The sequence below is a fragment of the Aethalodelphis obliquidens genome, unplaced genomic scaffold, assembly GCF_003676395.1.
Source record: "Aethalodelphis obliquidens isolate GAN/ISIS:26980383/991018 unplaced genomic scaffold, ASM367639v1 scaffold34, whole genome shotgun sequence".
Taxonomy (NCBI): domain Eukaryota; kingdom Metazoa; phylum Chordata; class Mammalia; order Artiodactyla; family Delphinidae; genus Aethalodelphis; species Aethalodelphis obliquidens.
In genome coordinates, this window is record NW_020837978.1 from 21,183,426 (window position 1) to 21,200,758 (window position 17,333).

The 17,333-nt window shown below is 41.1% G+C and overlaps 1 protein-coding gene and 1 pseudogene across 6 annotated transcripts; one reads left to right on the top strand and one right to left on the bottom strand.

Annotated features, from left to right (window-relative positions):
* Nucleotides 1–1,425: 1,425 nt before the first annotated feature.
* ZNF322 (zinc finger protein 322) lies at nt 1,426–16,516 on the bottom strand. Of its 6 annotated transcripts, XM_027128559.1 has the most exons (4): nt 16,223–16,498; nt 15,530–15,612; nt 15,308–15,396; nt 1,426–6,002 (listed from the first exon to the last, which is right to left on the bottom strand). In XM_027128559.1, exon 4 carries the CDS (start codon nt 5,818–5,820, stop codon nt 4,612–4,614), a length of 1,209 nt encoding a protein of 402 aa, XP_026984360.1. In that variant the 5' UTR covers nt 5,821–6,002; nt 15,308–15,396; nt 15,530–15,612; nt 16,223–16,498; the 3' UTR covers nt 1,426–4,611. The 6 variants fall into 6 exon arrangements, with proteins under 6 accessions (XP_026984360.1, XP_026984362.1, XP_026984359.1 ...); XM_027128561.1 differs by lacking the exon at nt 15,530–15,612 and having other exon boundaries at nt 16,365–16,516; XM_027128558.1 differs by lacking the exon at nt 15,530–15,612.
* On the top strand, nt 8,608–10,576 carry LOC113631829 (casein kinase II subunit alpha pseudogene; annotated as a pseudogene).
* Nucleotides 16,517–17,333: the final 817 nt, after the last annotated feature.

The following is a 17,333-nucleotide window of genomic DNA, read 5'->3' on the forward strand; positions in this document are numbered from 1 at the left end:
CGCTGCAGCAGTGACTGTTCCAAACAACTCCCTTATCAGTCCCCTGCTCAGTCAGAAACAACCGATGTGGTTTAAATTGCCTGTTGGTAAATCATGATATGGCCCTACCGCCCCCGAACCAATTGCCCCCATGTCTCCCAGAGCAGTTCCAACTTCCTCTACCTGCAAGACTGAGGCTCCTCATCTAGACGAGATGCTGGATTCAATAGTGAGGAGGTCCACTTAGAATTCCATATAAAAGACTTCTCATTTTCAGATACATTAATGCAAATTTCTGAGCCAGGCAATTAAGACCAAGATTCCTGGATACAAGAGGGTTGCAGAGAATTTGAAAGTGGATATAAAAGATAACAGGAGTTACTCCAAGTCTTCTCTTTTCTTCACTAATTACCAATTATTTGATGTTATCAGTTACTACTGAGAGTTGGATTCCTATACCCCTATTTTTAAAGTGTCCTGTGCCAGATGGAAAAAGGATTCTCTCTGCAAGGGTTAACTGCCTTCAGCCTCCCTCACTTTAAAGTCCAAATCTCTGCTTGGGTAGTGACACAAGCTAATATTTTGGGCATGAAACAAGAAAGCTTCAGTTGCATACAAGTGCTCCCCAGCCCGTCAGGAAGTAATGTGAAGAACTCTTTCAGGAAACTCTTGTGGCATATACGTGTACTGGGAGGCACCTTTCCCTTCTTCTACCCGAGTGTGGCACCATTTCTCTTCTAATTACTTGTAAGGGATATGACTAGTGTTTTTCCCAGAGGTATTTCTCGCCACAGCCCAGCTAAACGTTGGGATGTAGCATCGCTTTAAGCGGGGGGGATAAGCATGAAGGCCACAGGCCTTGTTCTAGCCACACCACTTTATGTCAAAAGAAAAAACAAAACTTGAAATTGTACCATTTTCCCTTCCCCTTTTCATCCATCCAAATTGTCTTAACTCTTATTCTTTTCCCACAATGAGAGCCACTTAAAACGCTGGGACCTATTCTGTGGCAGAGCAAATAGATGTAAACTGGGGCAAACTTCATGATGGGAGGTAAATCAGTGCCACCATTTTTACACCATCTGCTTTGCCCCACTCCAACAAATGATAAGGTGACAAGAGGTAGAACTGGAGTCATACATGAATTCCACTGGGAATTGAAAATTCAAAATTGTCCTTTATTTTGAGGGTGTAGACAGACAGTTTTGTTGTTTCTGAATTTTAGTCCCAAATACGGTCAGTTTAAGCTATTACTCCTCCCTGTACTCCGTATGTAATGCAATGGGGAGGCTCCAAAAGGATCTAATGTCTACAGCAGAGCAAAGACAATAATTCCTTCCAGGTTTCCATTCATTATCTGCCTTAGCATCAAAAATTCCTGGAATTCTTAAAAAAAAAAAATCTTGGAATTCTAGAGATGGTTCAATGGCTATCATCACCACAGGGTCACATGAATATCCACTTTATTCCTTTTCCCCCCAGCTTTACTGAGATATAACTGACAAATAAAATTTTAAGGTATTTAAAGTGTACACTATGACAGTTTGATATACGTATACACTGTGAAAGGATTCCTGAACATCTGCTTTATTCTAACGCAAGTGTAGGGGAAATGCTTTTTCTTAGTACAGTGGAGGCAAAAATGGGAGTTTTCAGAACAATGCTTTTATTTAAGAATTAAGGGAAAACAAAAACATTAAAGCATCGGAATACATTGACTGAATACAAGTGTCTCGTTTGGTCTGAAACCTAGAAAAAGTCACTCTGACTACTTACCTGAGGTAGATTTAGGTTGGCACTGTTTCAAGAGAACCTCCATCCATCCCAGAAGTTACCTTCTAGTTTTGGTTACAGGCTCCCAAGTGGTCCTTTCCAACCTCAGGTTATTCTATATGAGTAATACCAACACCTTTTTCCCCCCATGGTTAAAAGCCCTCAGACCTGTTTCATACCCCCAAAGTTCTCTGTCTGAGGGATGGTCCATTCTTAATTTACTTAAAGACTAGAGACAATTACCAGGAAGATTAGTTGAAAGAAGGGGCAAGTCACTGCCCTGCCAAAGATACAAACTCTGTTCCCTTCTCCAAGTTCTCTCTAATGACTAACAAGTAGCCATAAGGACTAATTTTCATCACCACCAAGCCATACACCCAATACTATTTTAAGAATTACAATTGTCAAACATATACTAGTGATAGACATGATTTTCACCAAAGAGAAACAAATACATCTTGTGTGTTTTATCACACTGAGCAACTTTTTATGGTATAAGAGCTATTTATGAAAATTACTAAAATACATCAGATCAAATAAACTTCCAGGACATGTTTTCTAAAAGAAGAAAGAAAAAAACACCGTAGAATCAGATTCCTTATTATCACTATGAGCTATATCCTCTGACCCTAAGATTATCAAGGTCAACAACCAGTCATCAGGATCAAAGCTTAGAGCCATACACAAGGTGGCAGTGCAATAGTTGGCCACCGCCATGAGTCCGAACACCAACGCTCTCTGGAGTTCAGGATTTGCTAAGATAAACCAGAGGACTCAAAACTTATTCACCAAGCCCACAGTCCCAAATACTGTAGAAGTTTTAAGTATTTATATTAAATGTCGTTTAATCGGAGGGAAGAAAAAAAACCTCAGAAGTGTCCACGTACAGATCCCTGGATTAATTAGAGTATTTCTGGAGAATATTAAAGGTAATCATAATTATCCTGTTAAGTTGGAGATAACTGCTTATCCTTAAACCTCTGATGAATCTGCCAACTACTTTTCCCTTCTAGCATTTAGAATCCTACATTACAAGCGAAATATATACCTTATATTGTGGTGACTGCAGTCTTTTCCCTGGGAATAAAAAGTATTCTCTTTCCTTGGCAGAATCGAAGTAAATGAAAGGCATGTCATTATGCGGCTTGACTTGCTATAAACAGCAGGATGATGGAGTGGAAAAAAAACACAAAACACCAGCTTTTGAGTCACGATTCTCAAAATCAAAGTCTAGCTTCTCCATTAATAATGCATCATTATGTGTTTTACTCTGTGCCTACTCAGGCTTAAATCTTTCTTTCAGCTTTAATTATTTTGCAAGGAGCTGAAAAGGATATCTTACCATTGAAAGAAACATGATAAATGAAGTCACAAAAGTATGGGTACTAGCAAAAATCATAACTATTATCCTGGAACGTGCATCTCTGAGTTGAGAAGAAATGAATCTCTAAAGCTGAAACTGCAAATACCAGTAATAATCTGAAAGATGTTAGGGAAATGAAACTTGTAAGGGTACGCCTCAACTCACAAGTAAAAAGCTGAGTATTCTACCTCGTTATGAGGTTGGCCCTCCAAAGGGGAAGCCTTGGGAAGAGTTTTGATCTATGATAACTACTCCCTAGCTGCTTAGTTCTTTTCACAACCAGCAAAAGGTTCCCATGCTGCTATCAACACACTAGTCCCCATTCCAGCCAAGACTTACAAAATCGACAGAGGCAAAGTAAATGTACTTCTTTCCCCCAACAGTAACACATGCCACACCTTCTATCTCAAGGTTACAGTCCTTTCCTTTATTGGAGTTCCAAACTTTAAAAACTGAAAGTAAAGCAATCATTAAGTGGTTCAGATAAAAGAAAAGCATCTTTACCTGAGTTTTTCATCAGGCCTACTCTGACCTGCCCTAGCTCCTTCCAGAAGAAGTTTCTGGGTATCTAAAAAAAAACAGTTTACATATTGACTCATTAAAAGTCATCTCTACTGTATGAGTCAACTAACTATGAGAACAGTTCTTCTCATACCTATTAAATGTACACAGTCCACAGTTAGATCTCTTACTAGAACAAAATTATCTGCAGAGTAGGTTCTTTGGGGCGCAATAAGGTAGGGATTTCCTGCAAGGCTTTTTTTTAGCTCAAGGTTATTTATAGGGTTTTTCACTTATGTGAGTTCCCCAGTATACCACAAAAACTGATCACTGACAGAAGCTTTTCTCACTCAGAGAATTCATAAGGTCTTTCCTCAGATAGTTTTTTTGTGTGTGTGTGTGGGGGGGTGCAAACCCAAGAAGGCTCTCCACCTAATGCTTTTGCCACCTTCAAGGCAAATATAGAAATTTTCACCTGTATGGCTTCTCTGATAGGTAAGAAAGTCATAGTTCTGTTAGAAGCTTTCTTCACACTTGTGGGGGTCTCTTCCCAGTGGGGCGTTCTGACGTCCAATGAAACGTGCACACTCTCTGAAGCACTGTTGACACAGGGTATTAAAAATGCTGTCCACCAATGTGAATTCTCTTGGAATGAGAAGAGGTGACCATTGCTAGAAAGCTTTCTCATATTCACCAAATTTGTAAGGTTTCCCACCTGTAAGAATCCTCTTGTGGGTGATCAGATACAAGCTTGGACTAAAGGTTTTCCCAAACTCAGAGCATTTGTAAGGTTTCTCATTGGAGTGGTTGATAAGCTTCTGTAAGGACAGCTCTCTGGGCAAACCATTTCTCAACTTCCTACAATTGCAGATTCTCTGGTCCCCAGTGAAATCTGAGCTCTGAGGAAAGTCTGAGATTTGCTTAGAGTTCTTCATCTTAAGGAGTTCTCTTACATTGCAAATACATTTTTTATGGCATTATAACTTCTTGTCTGGTCAAGACATTTGTGAGGCTTCTGATGCATGGGGAGGGCTGAGCTCAAGACCTTTTTCACCCACATCACAGATATATGGTTTTTCACCGATGTGGATTGTCTGATGTTGAAGAAGTGCTGAGCTCTGGTGAAAGCTTTTATCACAGACACCGTATTTATAATGCAGCTCCTCTGTCTGAGTTCTCATTTTCTGTTGGGCAACAAAGTCCATGCCCAGGAGGAAGCCACTCTCACATGCAGACCACTGATGTGGTTTCTCTTCCATGTGAATTCTTTGATGCACAATAAGGTCTGAACTACAGTTGAAACTTTTCTCATATTCCAGGCATTTAAAAGTGTGAGTGTGAGTTGCCTGGTGCCTGATTAGGTTGGCGCTCCGAGTAAAACTTCGCATACATTCTAAACATTTATACGGCTTCTCACCTGTGTGGACTCTCTGGTGTACAATAAGGTCTGATTTCTGGCCAAAGCATTTCTCACAGGCACCACACTTATAGGGCTTCTCCCCAGTATGAACTCTTTTATGAACAATGAAGGCTGAACGGTGTCGGTAACTTTTCTCACACTTATTACATTTGTAGGGCCTTTCACCAGTATGAGTTCTCTGGTGGCTAATAAGATCTGATTTCCCACTAAAAGCTTTTTCACACTCCAGACACTTAAATGGTTTCTCACCTGTGTGAGTTCTTCGGTGTCTTATGAGGTTTGTACTTCGGCTGAAGCATTTGTCACACTCACTACATAGATACGGTTTCTCGCCTGTATGGCTTCGCTGGTGGACAAGCAGATCAGAGCTCTGACCAAAATTCTTGCCACAAATGTCACATGTATAGAATTTTTTACCTGCATGTGTTCTCTGGTGTCCTGAAAGGGCTAAGTGGTGCCAGAAGCTCTTCTCACATTTGCTACATTTATAAGGTTTCTCATAATTGTGGATCCTCTGGTGTGAAATAAGATCTGAGCTTTGGATGAAGGTTTTCTCACACATATCACATCTATAAGGTTTCTCCCCTGTATGGGTTCTCTCACACATAATAAGAGCTAGGTTTTCACAGAAGTTTTGCTCACGTTCAAGGCACTGGTATATATGATCATCTATTTGAGTAATCTCATGCACATGAATAAAAATCTTTTTACCCTTCTGAGGGTATACATGATATATTTTCCTTTTTTGAGTTCTCTGATTATACCTCTCTTCTGAAGTGTACATTTTCTATGGCTCTCTCCTAGGGAGTTTTCCACTGGTCTTCCTGACCCATCATTTTCTTCACAGTCATTTTCTCGATGAGAACTTGAAAGATACATCTGTTTTAGGCCTTTCAGTCATGAGCAGCTCCTCTCTGCAAGTTTCCAGCATCATATATACTAATTCTTTACTTGGTATTTCCAACCCTGTGAGACAAAGAAGAAGTATTATTTATATTCCTTTAACTAAGAAAAAATGCTCAAAATTAAAATTGCTGCAGAAAAGGCAGAATTTCTGTATCAAAGTCCACAAGTGCTCTAGGTTATACAGGGGTTGAAAGCAGTTACTTTTCCTCTTTGCTAGTATAAAACCAATCAGCAACACATACAGGGCAAGTACCAGAAAGAACTGTTTCTTTAATGAACTCAGGTGATCTCAAAACCAGAATTTGTCCTCTTCCCTTGGTTCAACTGAATAATCAAGACGCCTAATAATTAGTACACCTGCTCATGAAGAAAACAATCCAAAAGGGGCTATGAATATCTGTGCAGTCCTTTCTATAGTAAGGTTTGGAAGAAAATGGTTAATGATCATTAGAATTCCCAGTGCAAAGAGAGAGAAAGTAAGTTTCTATGACTATCATCCTAGCTGTGTGATGTCAGGCAAGTTACTTAATCACTCTGTACATAGTTTCCTCATCTATAAAATCGATTAATGATGGAAATTATCTCACATCATTGAGTTGAATAATAAATTAATCACGATCTATCTCATGGTAAGTACTCTGTGTTAGCTATTATAATAACTATTATTATGGTAAAGGGGCCTAAGAGTCTGCTTTGATATGGTTGTACGAGCACAAACCTTGCTCAAAAAGAAAAATCCCAACTTACTGCTGATAAAAAAAAATAGGATGACTTTGCTTCCTATTTTACTGAGAAAATCTAAGGAAGCCAAAAACCAGAAACATAAAAAAAAACACTTCCACATGCTCCCACCACATCAACCAACCTCTTCCAAGGTGGTCATGCACTCTCCATCTTTCCCTCTGTTACCACGGATAACAAACTTCCCCTGCCCAATCTAAGGACAACCTGTCCATTGGTGTACTGGATTCCACCCCTTTTTGCCACAAAGACATCACTCCTGCAATTCTATCCTCTCTCTCCTGCAATATCAATTTGTTCTTTCCTACTGGATCACACTAATCAGCAAACTAGCTGTTATGTCTCTCCTAAAACCAAAGCACTAACAAGAAACTTCTCTCAACCACCTCATGCTCGAGCTATTGTCTCACTTCTGCTTCTCTTTACAGCAAAATTCCTCAAAAGAAATCAATCTGTTTATTGTCTTTAATTCTTATCTTCCAAGGTTTCTGGAACATACTCCAATCAAATACCCTCACCACTCCACCAAAACTGCTCCTATTAGAACCTAGGAGTCCCTAGGAAATCTGATTCCTAGTTACCACTCCGACACACTTCCCTGCTCTTCTCGTGTGTACTGCACGCTAGTCACCTTGGCCTCCTTGCTGTTGTTCAAACAAGCCAGGTCCATTCCCATTTCAAGGTCTTTGTGCTTGTAGTCTCTCCCTGCTAAAGTGCTCTTCCTTTAGATCTTCAAAGCTCCCTCTCTCACCTCACTCAAATCTTTGGTAAACTGTCATAGTCTCAGTAAGGCCTGACTGACCATCCTATTTTAAATTATGACACACCTCCACCCCAGCTGACCCACACATACAACACTCCTTCTCTCCCTTCCTGTTTTATTTTTCTCCATAGAATGTAAGCCCCTAAAGGACAAGGATTTTAGTTCATTTCATTTGCTGCTGTTTCCCTAGCACCTGGGACAGTGCCTGGCACAGAGAAGGTATGTTCACATATAATGAGGTACTATGTAACTGTAAAACAGGATGAAGATAACCTTTATGAATTGATGTGCAGCAATTTCTAGGATAAACCGTAAATTTTAGAAAGCAGCTGTGAATTAAGTAGAAATAAGAAACTACACATGTATCTATTCATTTGGCCAAAAAGAAACTCAGAAAAGAAGAAACTAATGAGTTTGGTTATCATCAAAAGGTAGGTGTAAATGGGATCAAAAGGACAGGAAAATGAAATTGGTACCAAAGGGTGGATGGAAAGAGAGTCATACTTCTGTTAGTATATACATTTTTGTAAAACACACATTTTTACTTTTTAAACTGTTACATTTCACATATTCAACAAATACATAAATAAATAGAAAAGCTGGGGGAGAAAAAAATTAAAATGGAATACAAATAAAAACAAACAAGTCTGTATTTCAAATTAATAACAAAACCACCCAGGAGGGGGAAAAATAACTCAAATAACTTTATAATACAGTATTAGGATTATATAAACTCAAACTAAAGATAAAAAGGACTATAAACAATTACTGAACTCTAATTAGTAGGAGTTTTCCTCCAGAGTGGAAAAGGTTCACCACTTAATGTATAGCCTAGGAATGAACAAATAAATAAATATAACGGCACCCAGATGCTTCACTGTCAGCAAAGGGGGTTACAAACACAGAAAAGGGAAAGGCTAGAATGAACTCTGCATCTGTAGTGTTTAACTGGAATTAGAAGTATCAGTATGAGGTCAAGGTTTTTTTTTTTTTTGCGGTACGCGGGCCTCTCACTGTTGCGGTCTCTCCTGTCGGAGCACAGGCTCCGGATGCGCAGGCTCAGTGGCCATGGCTCACGGGCCCAGCCGCTCCGCGGCACGTGGGATCTTCCCAGACCGGGGCACAGACCCGTATCCCCTGCATCAGCAGGCGGACTCTCAACCACTGCGCCACCAGGAGAGCCCGAGGTCAAGGTTTTTAAGTATACACAGAAAAAATAGAAATGTGTGTATGTGTGAAAGTGTGTACTTTTTTTTTTTTTACTAATGTCTGGCTGTGAGGTCACAAACGATGAAATCCCAGTAGTAATGAGCACACCAAGCACTTAGAGCATGGTTTCTAAACACCATTTCCCACTGAAAGGAATCAAGGCTCACTGGAGAAATGGCTAATTCCAGGGTTTAGAAAGTACAAGATGAACCTGGAACAACACCTTGTTGTGTCAGAAAATAAGGAAGTGCTCAAAAAGTGGTGACAATATGCCAAGAGGACCCAGGAGCCAGGCTGAAGGGGCTGCCACTATACAAATCAGGAACAAACAACATCAAAATAAATAATGATAGTGATAAATTAGTAACACAATAAGAATCCATGAATCCATACTCATTTAAAAAGTGAATAAATAGTCCGCCGCCGCCATATTGTCTGTGTGAAGAGAGGGGAGAGCGTCCGCCGCCACTGCAGCTTCCACCACAGTTTGAAGAAAACAGTTCTGAAACAAGCTCTCACCCCCACTTGCCTCTCAACACAGTGACTGCCATCTCTCCAAACGTCAAGTCCAGCTTTGTCCGCCAACCCGTCTGACATGTCGGGACCCGTGCCAAACAGGGCCAGAGTTTACACAGATGTTAATACGCACAGAGCCCGAAAGTACTGGGATTACAAGTCACATGTGGTGGAATGGGGAAATCAAGATGACTACCAGCTGGTTAGAAAATTAGGCCGAGGTAAATACAGTGAAGTATTTGAAGCCATCAACATCACAAATAATGAAAAAGTTGTTGTTAAAATTCTCAAGCCAGTAAAGAAGAAGAAAATCAAGCATGAAATAAAGATTTTGGAGAATCTGCAAGGCGGTCCCAACATCATCACGCTGGCAGACATTGTAAAAGACCCTGTGTCACGAACTCCTGCCTTGGTTTTTGAACACGTAAACAACACAGACTTCAAGCAATTGTACCAGATGTTAACAGACTATGATATTCGATTTTACATGCATGAGATTCTGAAGGCCCTGGATTACTGTCACAGCATGGGGATTATGCACAGAGATTAAAGCCCCATAATGTCATCATTAATCATGAGCACAGAAAGCTACGGCTAATAGACTGGGGTTTGGCTGAGTTTTACCATCCTGGCCAAGAACATAACGTCCGAGTTGCTTCCCGATATTTTAAAGGTCCTGAGCTACTTGTAGACTATCAGATGTATGATTATAGTTTGGATATGTGGAGCTTGGGTTGTATGCTGGCAAGTGTGATCTTCCGGAAGGAGCCATTTTTCCATGAACATGACAATTATGATCAGTTGGTGAGGACAGCCAAGGTTCTGGGGACAGAGATTTATATGACTATATTGACAAATACAACATTCAATTAGATCCACGTTTTAATGATATCTTGGGCAGACATTCCCGTAAGCGATGGGAATGCTTTGTCCACAGTGAAAACCAGTACCTTGTCAGCCCTGAGGCCTTGGATTTCCTGGACAAGCTGCTGCGGTACGACCACCAGTCATGGCTCACCACAAGAGAGGCCGTGGAGCACCCCTATTTCTACACTGTTGTGAAGGACCAGACTCGAATGGGCTCATCTAGCATGCCAGGGGGCAGTATGCCTGTCAGCAGCACCAATATGTCAGGGATTTCTTCAGTGCCAACCCCTTCAGCCCTTAGACCTCAGGTAGGCTCACCAGTGATTGCTGCTGCCAACCCCCTCCGGATGCCTGTTCCAGCTGCCGCTGGCGCTCAGCAGTAATGGCCCTTCTGTCTCCTGATGCCTGAGCAGAGGCTGGGGAGTCACTCACTCCCTCGATGCAGCTTGCGCCTGGCGGGGAGGAGTGAAAGGCTTCAGAAGCACCGTGTCTGAACCGTTGCTTGTGGATTTATAGTAGTTCAGTCATAAAAAAAAAATTATAATAGGCTGTATTCCTTTTTTTCTTCCTTTTTTTTTAACTCGAACTTTTCATAACTCAGGGGATTCCCTGAAAAATTCTCTGCAGGTGGAATATTTCACGGACAAATTTTTTTCTCCCCTTCCAAATTCAGTTCCTCACCACTAAAGAACAAAGATAAACCAGCCTCAATTCTGGCTGCTGCGTTTGGGTGGAGATGTCTTCCCATGCCCACCATTGCTCCCCTACCATCTCACACTTTGAGGGGTTTGTATTTCATGCTCTCCTCCAGAGATTACAAAAACGTAGCTTCTTGAAGGGAGGTGGGAAGGAAGGAAGAAGGAAGGACCCAACCTATAAGAGCAGTGAACTGCTAGTCACTTATATCACTTTACTCCAAAAGTGCTTCAGTGGGGTTATACTGGTAAATCTAGTGGAAATATGTCTTAGTTACACCGAGATGCTGAAAATCTACCCAAAGTGCAGACAGGTCCTGAAAACGTCTGTTCAGTATGAATCATGTCTTACTGACCTAACCTAAATGCAACTCACTTATAATTTAGTTTCAGTTCAGTTTAAAACTTTAATACCGTCCCTCCCAGGCTCCTTACCTCGGTCCTCTCCCCTTTCATCTCCCAACATGCTCTATAGCTGGTAGGAGGGGGAAGGCAAAATCTTTTTCAGTTTTCTTTGACTTGGCCCTTTTGAATTCAGTTAGTTACTGGGTATAATTACTGCGTTTTACAAAAGAAAAAAACATTGTCTATGTTGGTTTCATGCTAGCAACTCTTGAAGAGCTAATGAGAGATGTGGCCACTGTATTTTATTTTAAGCTTTCTACCTTCTTTTCCTACCTTCCCCTTCCCTCACATGCCATCCATTGAGAAGACCTGCCCCTCAGTCTTGTAAATGTACCTGAGAGGTAGGAGCAGAGCCACTATCTTCAGTGAAACTGAAATGGTAGAACTGTAATTGTGGGAAAACTAAACTCTCCTGTTACAGCCCTGCCACCCCTTGCTGTCTGTATATATATAATATTTTGTCCTTCATATGTGAAAGATCCAGTGTTGGAATTCTTTGGTGTAAATAAATGTTTGGTTTTATTTATAAAAAAAAAAGTGAATAAATAGTGACTGAGAAGGGATATAGTTTTTTCTTATATTAAAAAAACCAACAATTAAATGTAGAATAAATGATGGAATTAAAAACATCACATGTCCAATGAAGAGTAACAACTGTTTCAGGCGAAAATACAAAAATATAGTGGATGAAAGTTTTATGAGAATCAGGATATTTACACAATCTGAATATATCTCCCCACTAGATATTTAATAATTAGAAAGACAAAAAAATAACTTCACAGTTTAGAAACCTGGAAGACACCACCTTAACCAAATGATCAGAGTTAACACCACCAGTAACAAGATATATAGTTGCCTCCTAATATGATGCAAAGAACAGAACATCACTTCTGTGCTATCTTGCCAAAAATGTATAACCTGAATCTAATCATGAGGAAACATCAGACAAACCCAAATTGAGGAAAATTCTGCCAAATAAATGGCCTAAACTTAAAAAAAAAAAAAAAAGTCTAAAGACAAAGTCTGAGGATATGTTTCACAATAAAGACATGACAATTAAATGAAATGGGTGATGGTGGAATGGATCCTGGACAACAAAAAAAACTTATTTTTCTTTTCCCACAAAGGACGTTAGTGGAACAATTGGCTAAACTCCAATAATGTCTGGCGATCAGATAATAGCATTATATGAATGTTAATTTTTTGACTGTGATAACTGTAATGATAATATAAGAGAATAGCCTTGTCTTCAGGGAATAAACAATTGAGTATTTAGGACAGGCTTTCTCAACTAGAGTTCTGGCAAAGAATGAAGCCCTACAGAAAATGACTTGAGTAACTATTTTTAAAATTCTCCCAAGGATGGCATGTAGCTAGTAGCACTGAACACACATGGGAGAGAAGTTAATTCATTGCATACCTATTACTTCAGGGCTTACCATGTCTTAGGACTTTAGGGCTTAATTCTTTCGTAGTTTGAGATGAGGTATTATGTTTATAACTTACTCTCAAAAGGTTCAGAAAAAATGTACATATAGGTACATGTATGTATAGAGAAATTAGTATAGACAGACTCATAAAACAAACATAGTAAAATGTAAACATTTAGGGACTGCAGGTGAAGGGTGTATGGGTATTCTTTATATTATTTTACAACTTTTTTGTAAATCTGAAATTACTTCAAAATTTAAATGTATCTTATTTTGTTTTTTAAGAACATGGGAGCTGAGGGCTTCCCTGGTGGCGCAGTGGTTAAGAGTCTGCCTGCCAATGCAGGGGACATGGGTCCGTGCGCCACTACTGAGCCTGTGCTCTAGAGCCTGCGAGCCACAACTACTGAGCCCACGTGCCACAACACTGAAGCCGGCACGCCTAGAGCCTGTGCTCCGCAACAGGAGAAGCCACCGCAATGAGAAGCCTGCGCACCACAATGAAGAGCAGACCCCGCTCGTTGCAGCTGGAGAAGGCCAGCGTGCAGCAACGAAGACCCGATGCAGCCAAAAATAAATAAATTAAAAAATATATATATATATATATATTAAAAAAAAAAAGAACATGGACGCTGAGAGTTAGTATATTGTGATAGTTAAAGCTGAATGTTCAAACTCTGGAATTTTGGCTCAAATTCCCACTGTGCTTTTTGTAGCTATGAGAACTTGGGTAAGTTACTTTCTTCAGCTTCAAACTTCAATTTCGATAAAATAAGTAAGATATCATTACATGCCTTAAAGAGTTGCCATGGGAACTGAGACACTGTCAATAAAGGACGTGGCTCAATGCCTGGATCTCAACAGATGCTCAATAAATGGTAGGTTCTATTATTTTCTTAATTCCATCTTCACAGTCACAAAAACACTAACATTTCTTGAGCTCATCCTCTGTGCCTGTCTCTCATGCAAAGCCTTGTTCAAAACCATTTAAAATAGTTAACTCAATAATAAATAATAATCAGTTAATGATTAATACAAAGATTAAGCAAAAAACAGAAAAACATTTATGGAGAAATGCTAGGAGGAAAAGGAAGACTTTAGAATCACAATTAAGTAAAGATATGCATCCATACAGACAAATAGCTACTCTAAGATAGTGGCTGTATGGGAGTTTTGTCTTTTAAAATGTGTATTACTGTTAAGGTCAAAAGGAGAGAGAGTAGAGTGGAAATAAATGATTCTGAGCATGGTCATAGCCTGTTAAATGAATTAAAATATTCCCTAATTTTATCAGCCGAGGGTATCATATTTGCCCTAAATAGCCAATCAACTGTAGGGCACCAAGGAAAAAAATTTAAAATAAGGAAAAAATTAAAAATAAGGAAGACTTTTAGAGGTCAGCACCTAGAAAATAAAATACAGTCTGGCTGTCAAAATTGAAAGTAATCCATGACACTTCCCCAGTTCAAAATACTATAACTGCTTCCTACCACTCTAAGAATAAAACCTAAAGTTTTCACTGCGCTACATAATGCGGTACCTCCCCCTACCTTCAGCCTCACACAGCACATCAGAATCTTTACACTTGCTCCTTCTGCCTAGAATGCCCTTCCCCCAAGTAGCTTGCTCCTTTATTTGATCAAGTCTCTGACTGAAAATTATTTCCTTAAAAAGAGGCACACCCTGACTACTTCATCTAAAATAGCTATGTCCCCTTAGCCTGTTTTACAATATTTCTCTTCATAGCACTTATCATCCAACTTTGTGGTATATATCTTATATTTGTTAACTTGTTTCTCTCTCCTACTAGAATATAACTTCCATTAGGGTTAGGACTTAGTCTTTTGTTCACTGCAATATTCCTAGCGTCTAGAATACATTTGTTGAATGAATGAAAAATATGAATGAATATCAGAACCAAAAAAGAGCCATCATCCTCTAAGCCTCAGCATCAATATAACAGGCTAGGCTAGTAGCCCTGGCTGGTGCATCTGGCAAACCCAAATATATACTTCAAGTCTTAGCTTCAGGGTACCCTTCGCTAAGAGGTTTCTCTTACCTCTTCCTAGGAAAAGACTGGTTCTCTCTTCCATGGCTAGGGTCAGAGTGCACAGAATAGGCAGACAGGCTGAGTACAGAACTTCAAAGCTCAAGGCTATCCTTATAGTTAAAGGATGTAGGTGACAGGCAGATAAAGTTGATAAGGTGTTATCTAAAAAACTAGATAATGCTTACTGTATCAGGTCCCAGGCTAGGGATTACCTCATTTATTTTTCATTAATTACATGGATTATCTCATTTAATCTTCCCAAGATTGTAAAATAGGTATGAATACCAATGTTTGCGCCTTACAGATAGAAAACCTCATGCTCAGGGCAGTTAAATAACTACATAAGAACTCACAGCTAGTAAGCAGCAGAGCCAGTATCTAAATCTCCATCTTCGGACTCCAGGGCCTGCTTAAGCATTGGGCCCCCTTTTGGGGGCTGCAAATCAATCACAAAGGAATTACTAAAAGCCTATTGTGAATAAGCCCTTTGAAAAGGAGTAGAAAGTACACTTAAATTGGTAGGACAGCACTGGTTTTAGCACTCTGCTATCTCAGGAGCTAAGAAAGGGTCATGTATCTTCTTTCCATGTATCTTCTCCCATTCCTCCTCGTCTCCCCCAGTTTCCCTCTCCTCCGGCCTCAAAAATCCACTGTTTATATAGAAACATACAGCCTGGTATGTTACTTACCATAACAACAAAGACTCAAGACTATCTTCCTTTTGGCTCCAAAAGGTCTCTAGTCCATAACTATTCACAACACTCAATTCTTCCCTCTCCTAGAGGAAAAAAAATCAATAATGTAGAAATTTATAATTTTTGTGAAATTTATAACTTTTCTGAGGCTTGAACATCTAAAAATTGGTTCCATTTACTCCCCAGTCTGGTCAGTATCTTTCAACCGTAACTTACCTCTTCCCACCTTTCCTTACATTCTATTTTCTCCTGCAAGAAGCACCTGCCACTGGTAGCCATCAGTTCCTTCCCAAACAGCTCTAGACAAAACATCGAGAATCCTTCTGGGTAATGACTAACCTTAACTTCATAATAAAGCCCTGAGTCCTGTTCTACTTGTTTCAATTTTTACCTCAACTTCTGAGATCAATGACCCATTCTTCTACCACTATAAACCTCAAGATGCAGTTGATAAGTGCATATGATACAAAGCTATATATAATGCCGGTTTCCAAAAATGGTTATGGAATGATTAAACAAACCAGATTTTTCTGCATACAGATTCGATGCAACATGACCAATCTCTGCCTTAAAGATAGGGGTGGGCGGTGGGTGGAGAACATTCAACGTCCTTGTTTTGTTTTTTTTTCCCCCAAAGTGAAAGATACACTTAGATCACTAGAAAAGTGCCTGGCAGTGTTTACTATTATCTCCAGGAACGATAGTACTAAGCTTCTCTTCCTTCAACTTTTCATTGACCTCCTTTCAGTCGCCGTCGGGTGGGGGGTCCCAGACCCTGCTCTGTTGCGAGGACCAGAGGCTGCTCCTACCAGGCGGAGGCCGAGGGGGTCTCGGGTCCCGCAGAACCCCTCCCCCGATCCCTGGGCCCCGCAGGCCATGCCCCTCCCAGGCCCCGCGGGCCGCGCTTACCACGGCAGCAGCCGGCGCCGCCCCTCCGCCTGGGACGGCACTTCCGGTTACTCTCGGACACTCGGGTTTGGGTTTCCCGGCGGCCGCAGGCTCCTGGCGGTAAACCTAAGGGCCCACCTTCGGGAAAAGAAGGAAAGCCAACCTGGGAGGCCGACGAGAACCAGAAGCAGCCCCCTTTGCGTGGCTCGGCGAGGGCAGTTGAGGCCAGGCCATCCAGGGGACTCTTTAAGGGCCGACAAGGCCGGCTACCCGAGCCCTTTCAGCCTGGCTGGGAAGCGGCCGGCGCAGCCCCGCCCCCGAGAATCACATGATCACCCCCTGTTCAGCCACTGGGGCAGTCCACCCCCGGCCTCTGGGCCAATAGGGGCCGAGCCTCTGGACCGGGGGCGGGGCTCTGGGGCGCCTGCGCTCCGGGGCCCTTGGTGTTTCGGGGCGGAGCGGTCGAGGACTTTATTTAGGGATCCTTTCCGATACTACTGACGTCTGGGGGTGACGAGAGGACCCCACTACCACCTTGTCTAAGAAGAAGCAACCCTGTTTATCTTACCGTTTCCGACTTATGTTCTCTTTCCTGAAGGCTGTTAAAAGAGGACTCGAGGCAGGAGTAGCGTCAGAAGAGATGGATGCCACCGACCCTGTGGAAAACACCCCGAAGGAGCTGGAAGAAATGGAGGATACCAGAACACGGTGGAAGCGCTCCGCCACCCAAGATGTGGCCAGAGAGATGAATGAAATGCTTTAAAGGGGGGATAGTGTTGGCTTTGTGTGGGTAGAGAAAACTGCAGAGGAGGATAGGACTGCTCTGATTGTAGGAGGTTTCCCAGGCCTTCCTGGTTTACGGGCTGGAATCAACTTAAGTAATCACCTATGTTTGGGTTGGAGCAGAAATGAGATTTCCTTAAGAGAGAAGTATCTACATCTCCCGTTGCTCAATTGTTCAGTGAAAAAAAAGTTTCCTAAAATCCCTCAGACATCAAAAGAGAAAGATTAGTACTAGGAATATAGAGGACAAAAGGCTGGGTAATGAGACTAAGAACTTGGATTGGGAGAAAAATACTGAGTTTAGGGAGTGGTGAGAGCATCATCAGGGTCATAACAGTCGTTTATTCAA

Excerpts from the sequence above, each read along its gene's own strand:
- ZNF322 (XM_027128561.1), bottom strand. The coding sequence starts at position 5,820 with ATGTACACTTCAGAAGAGAGGTATAATCAGAGAACTCAAAAAAGGAAA.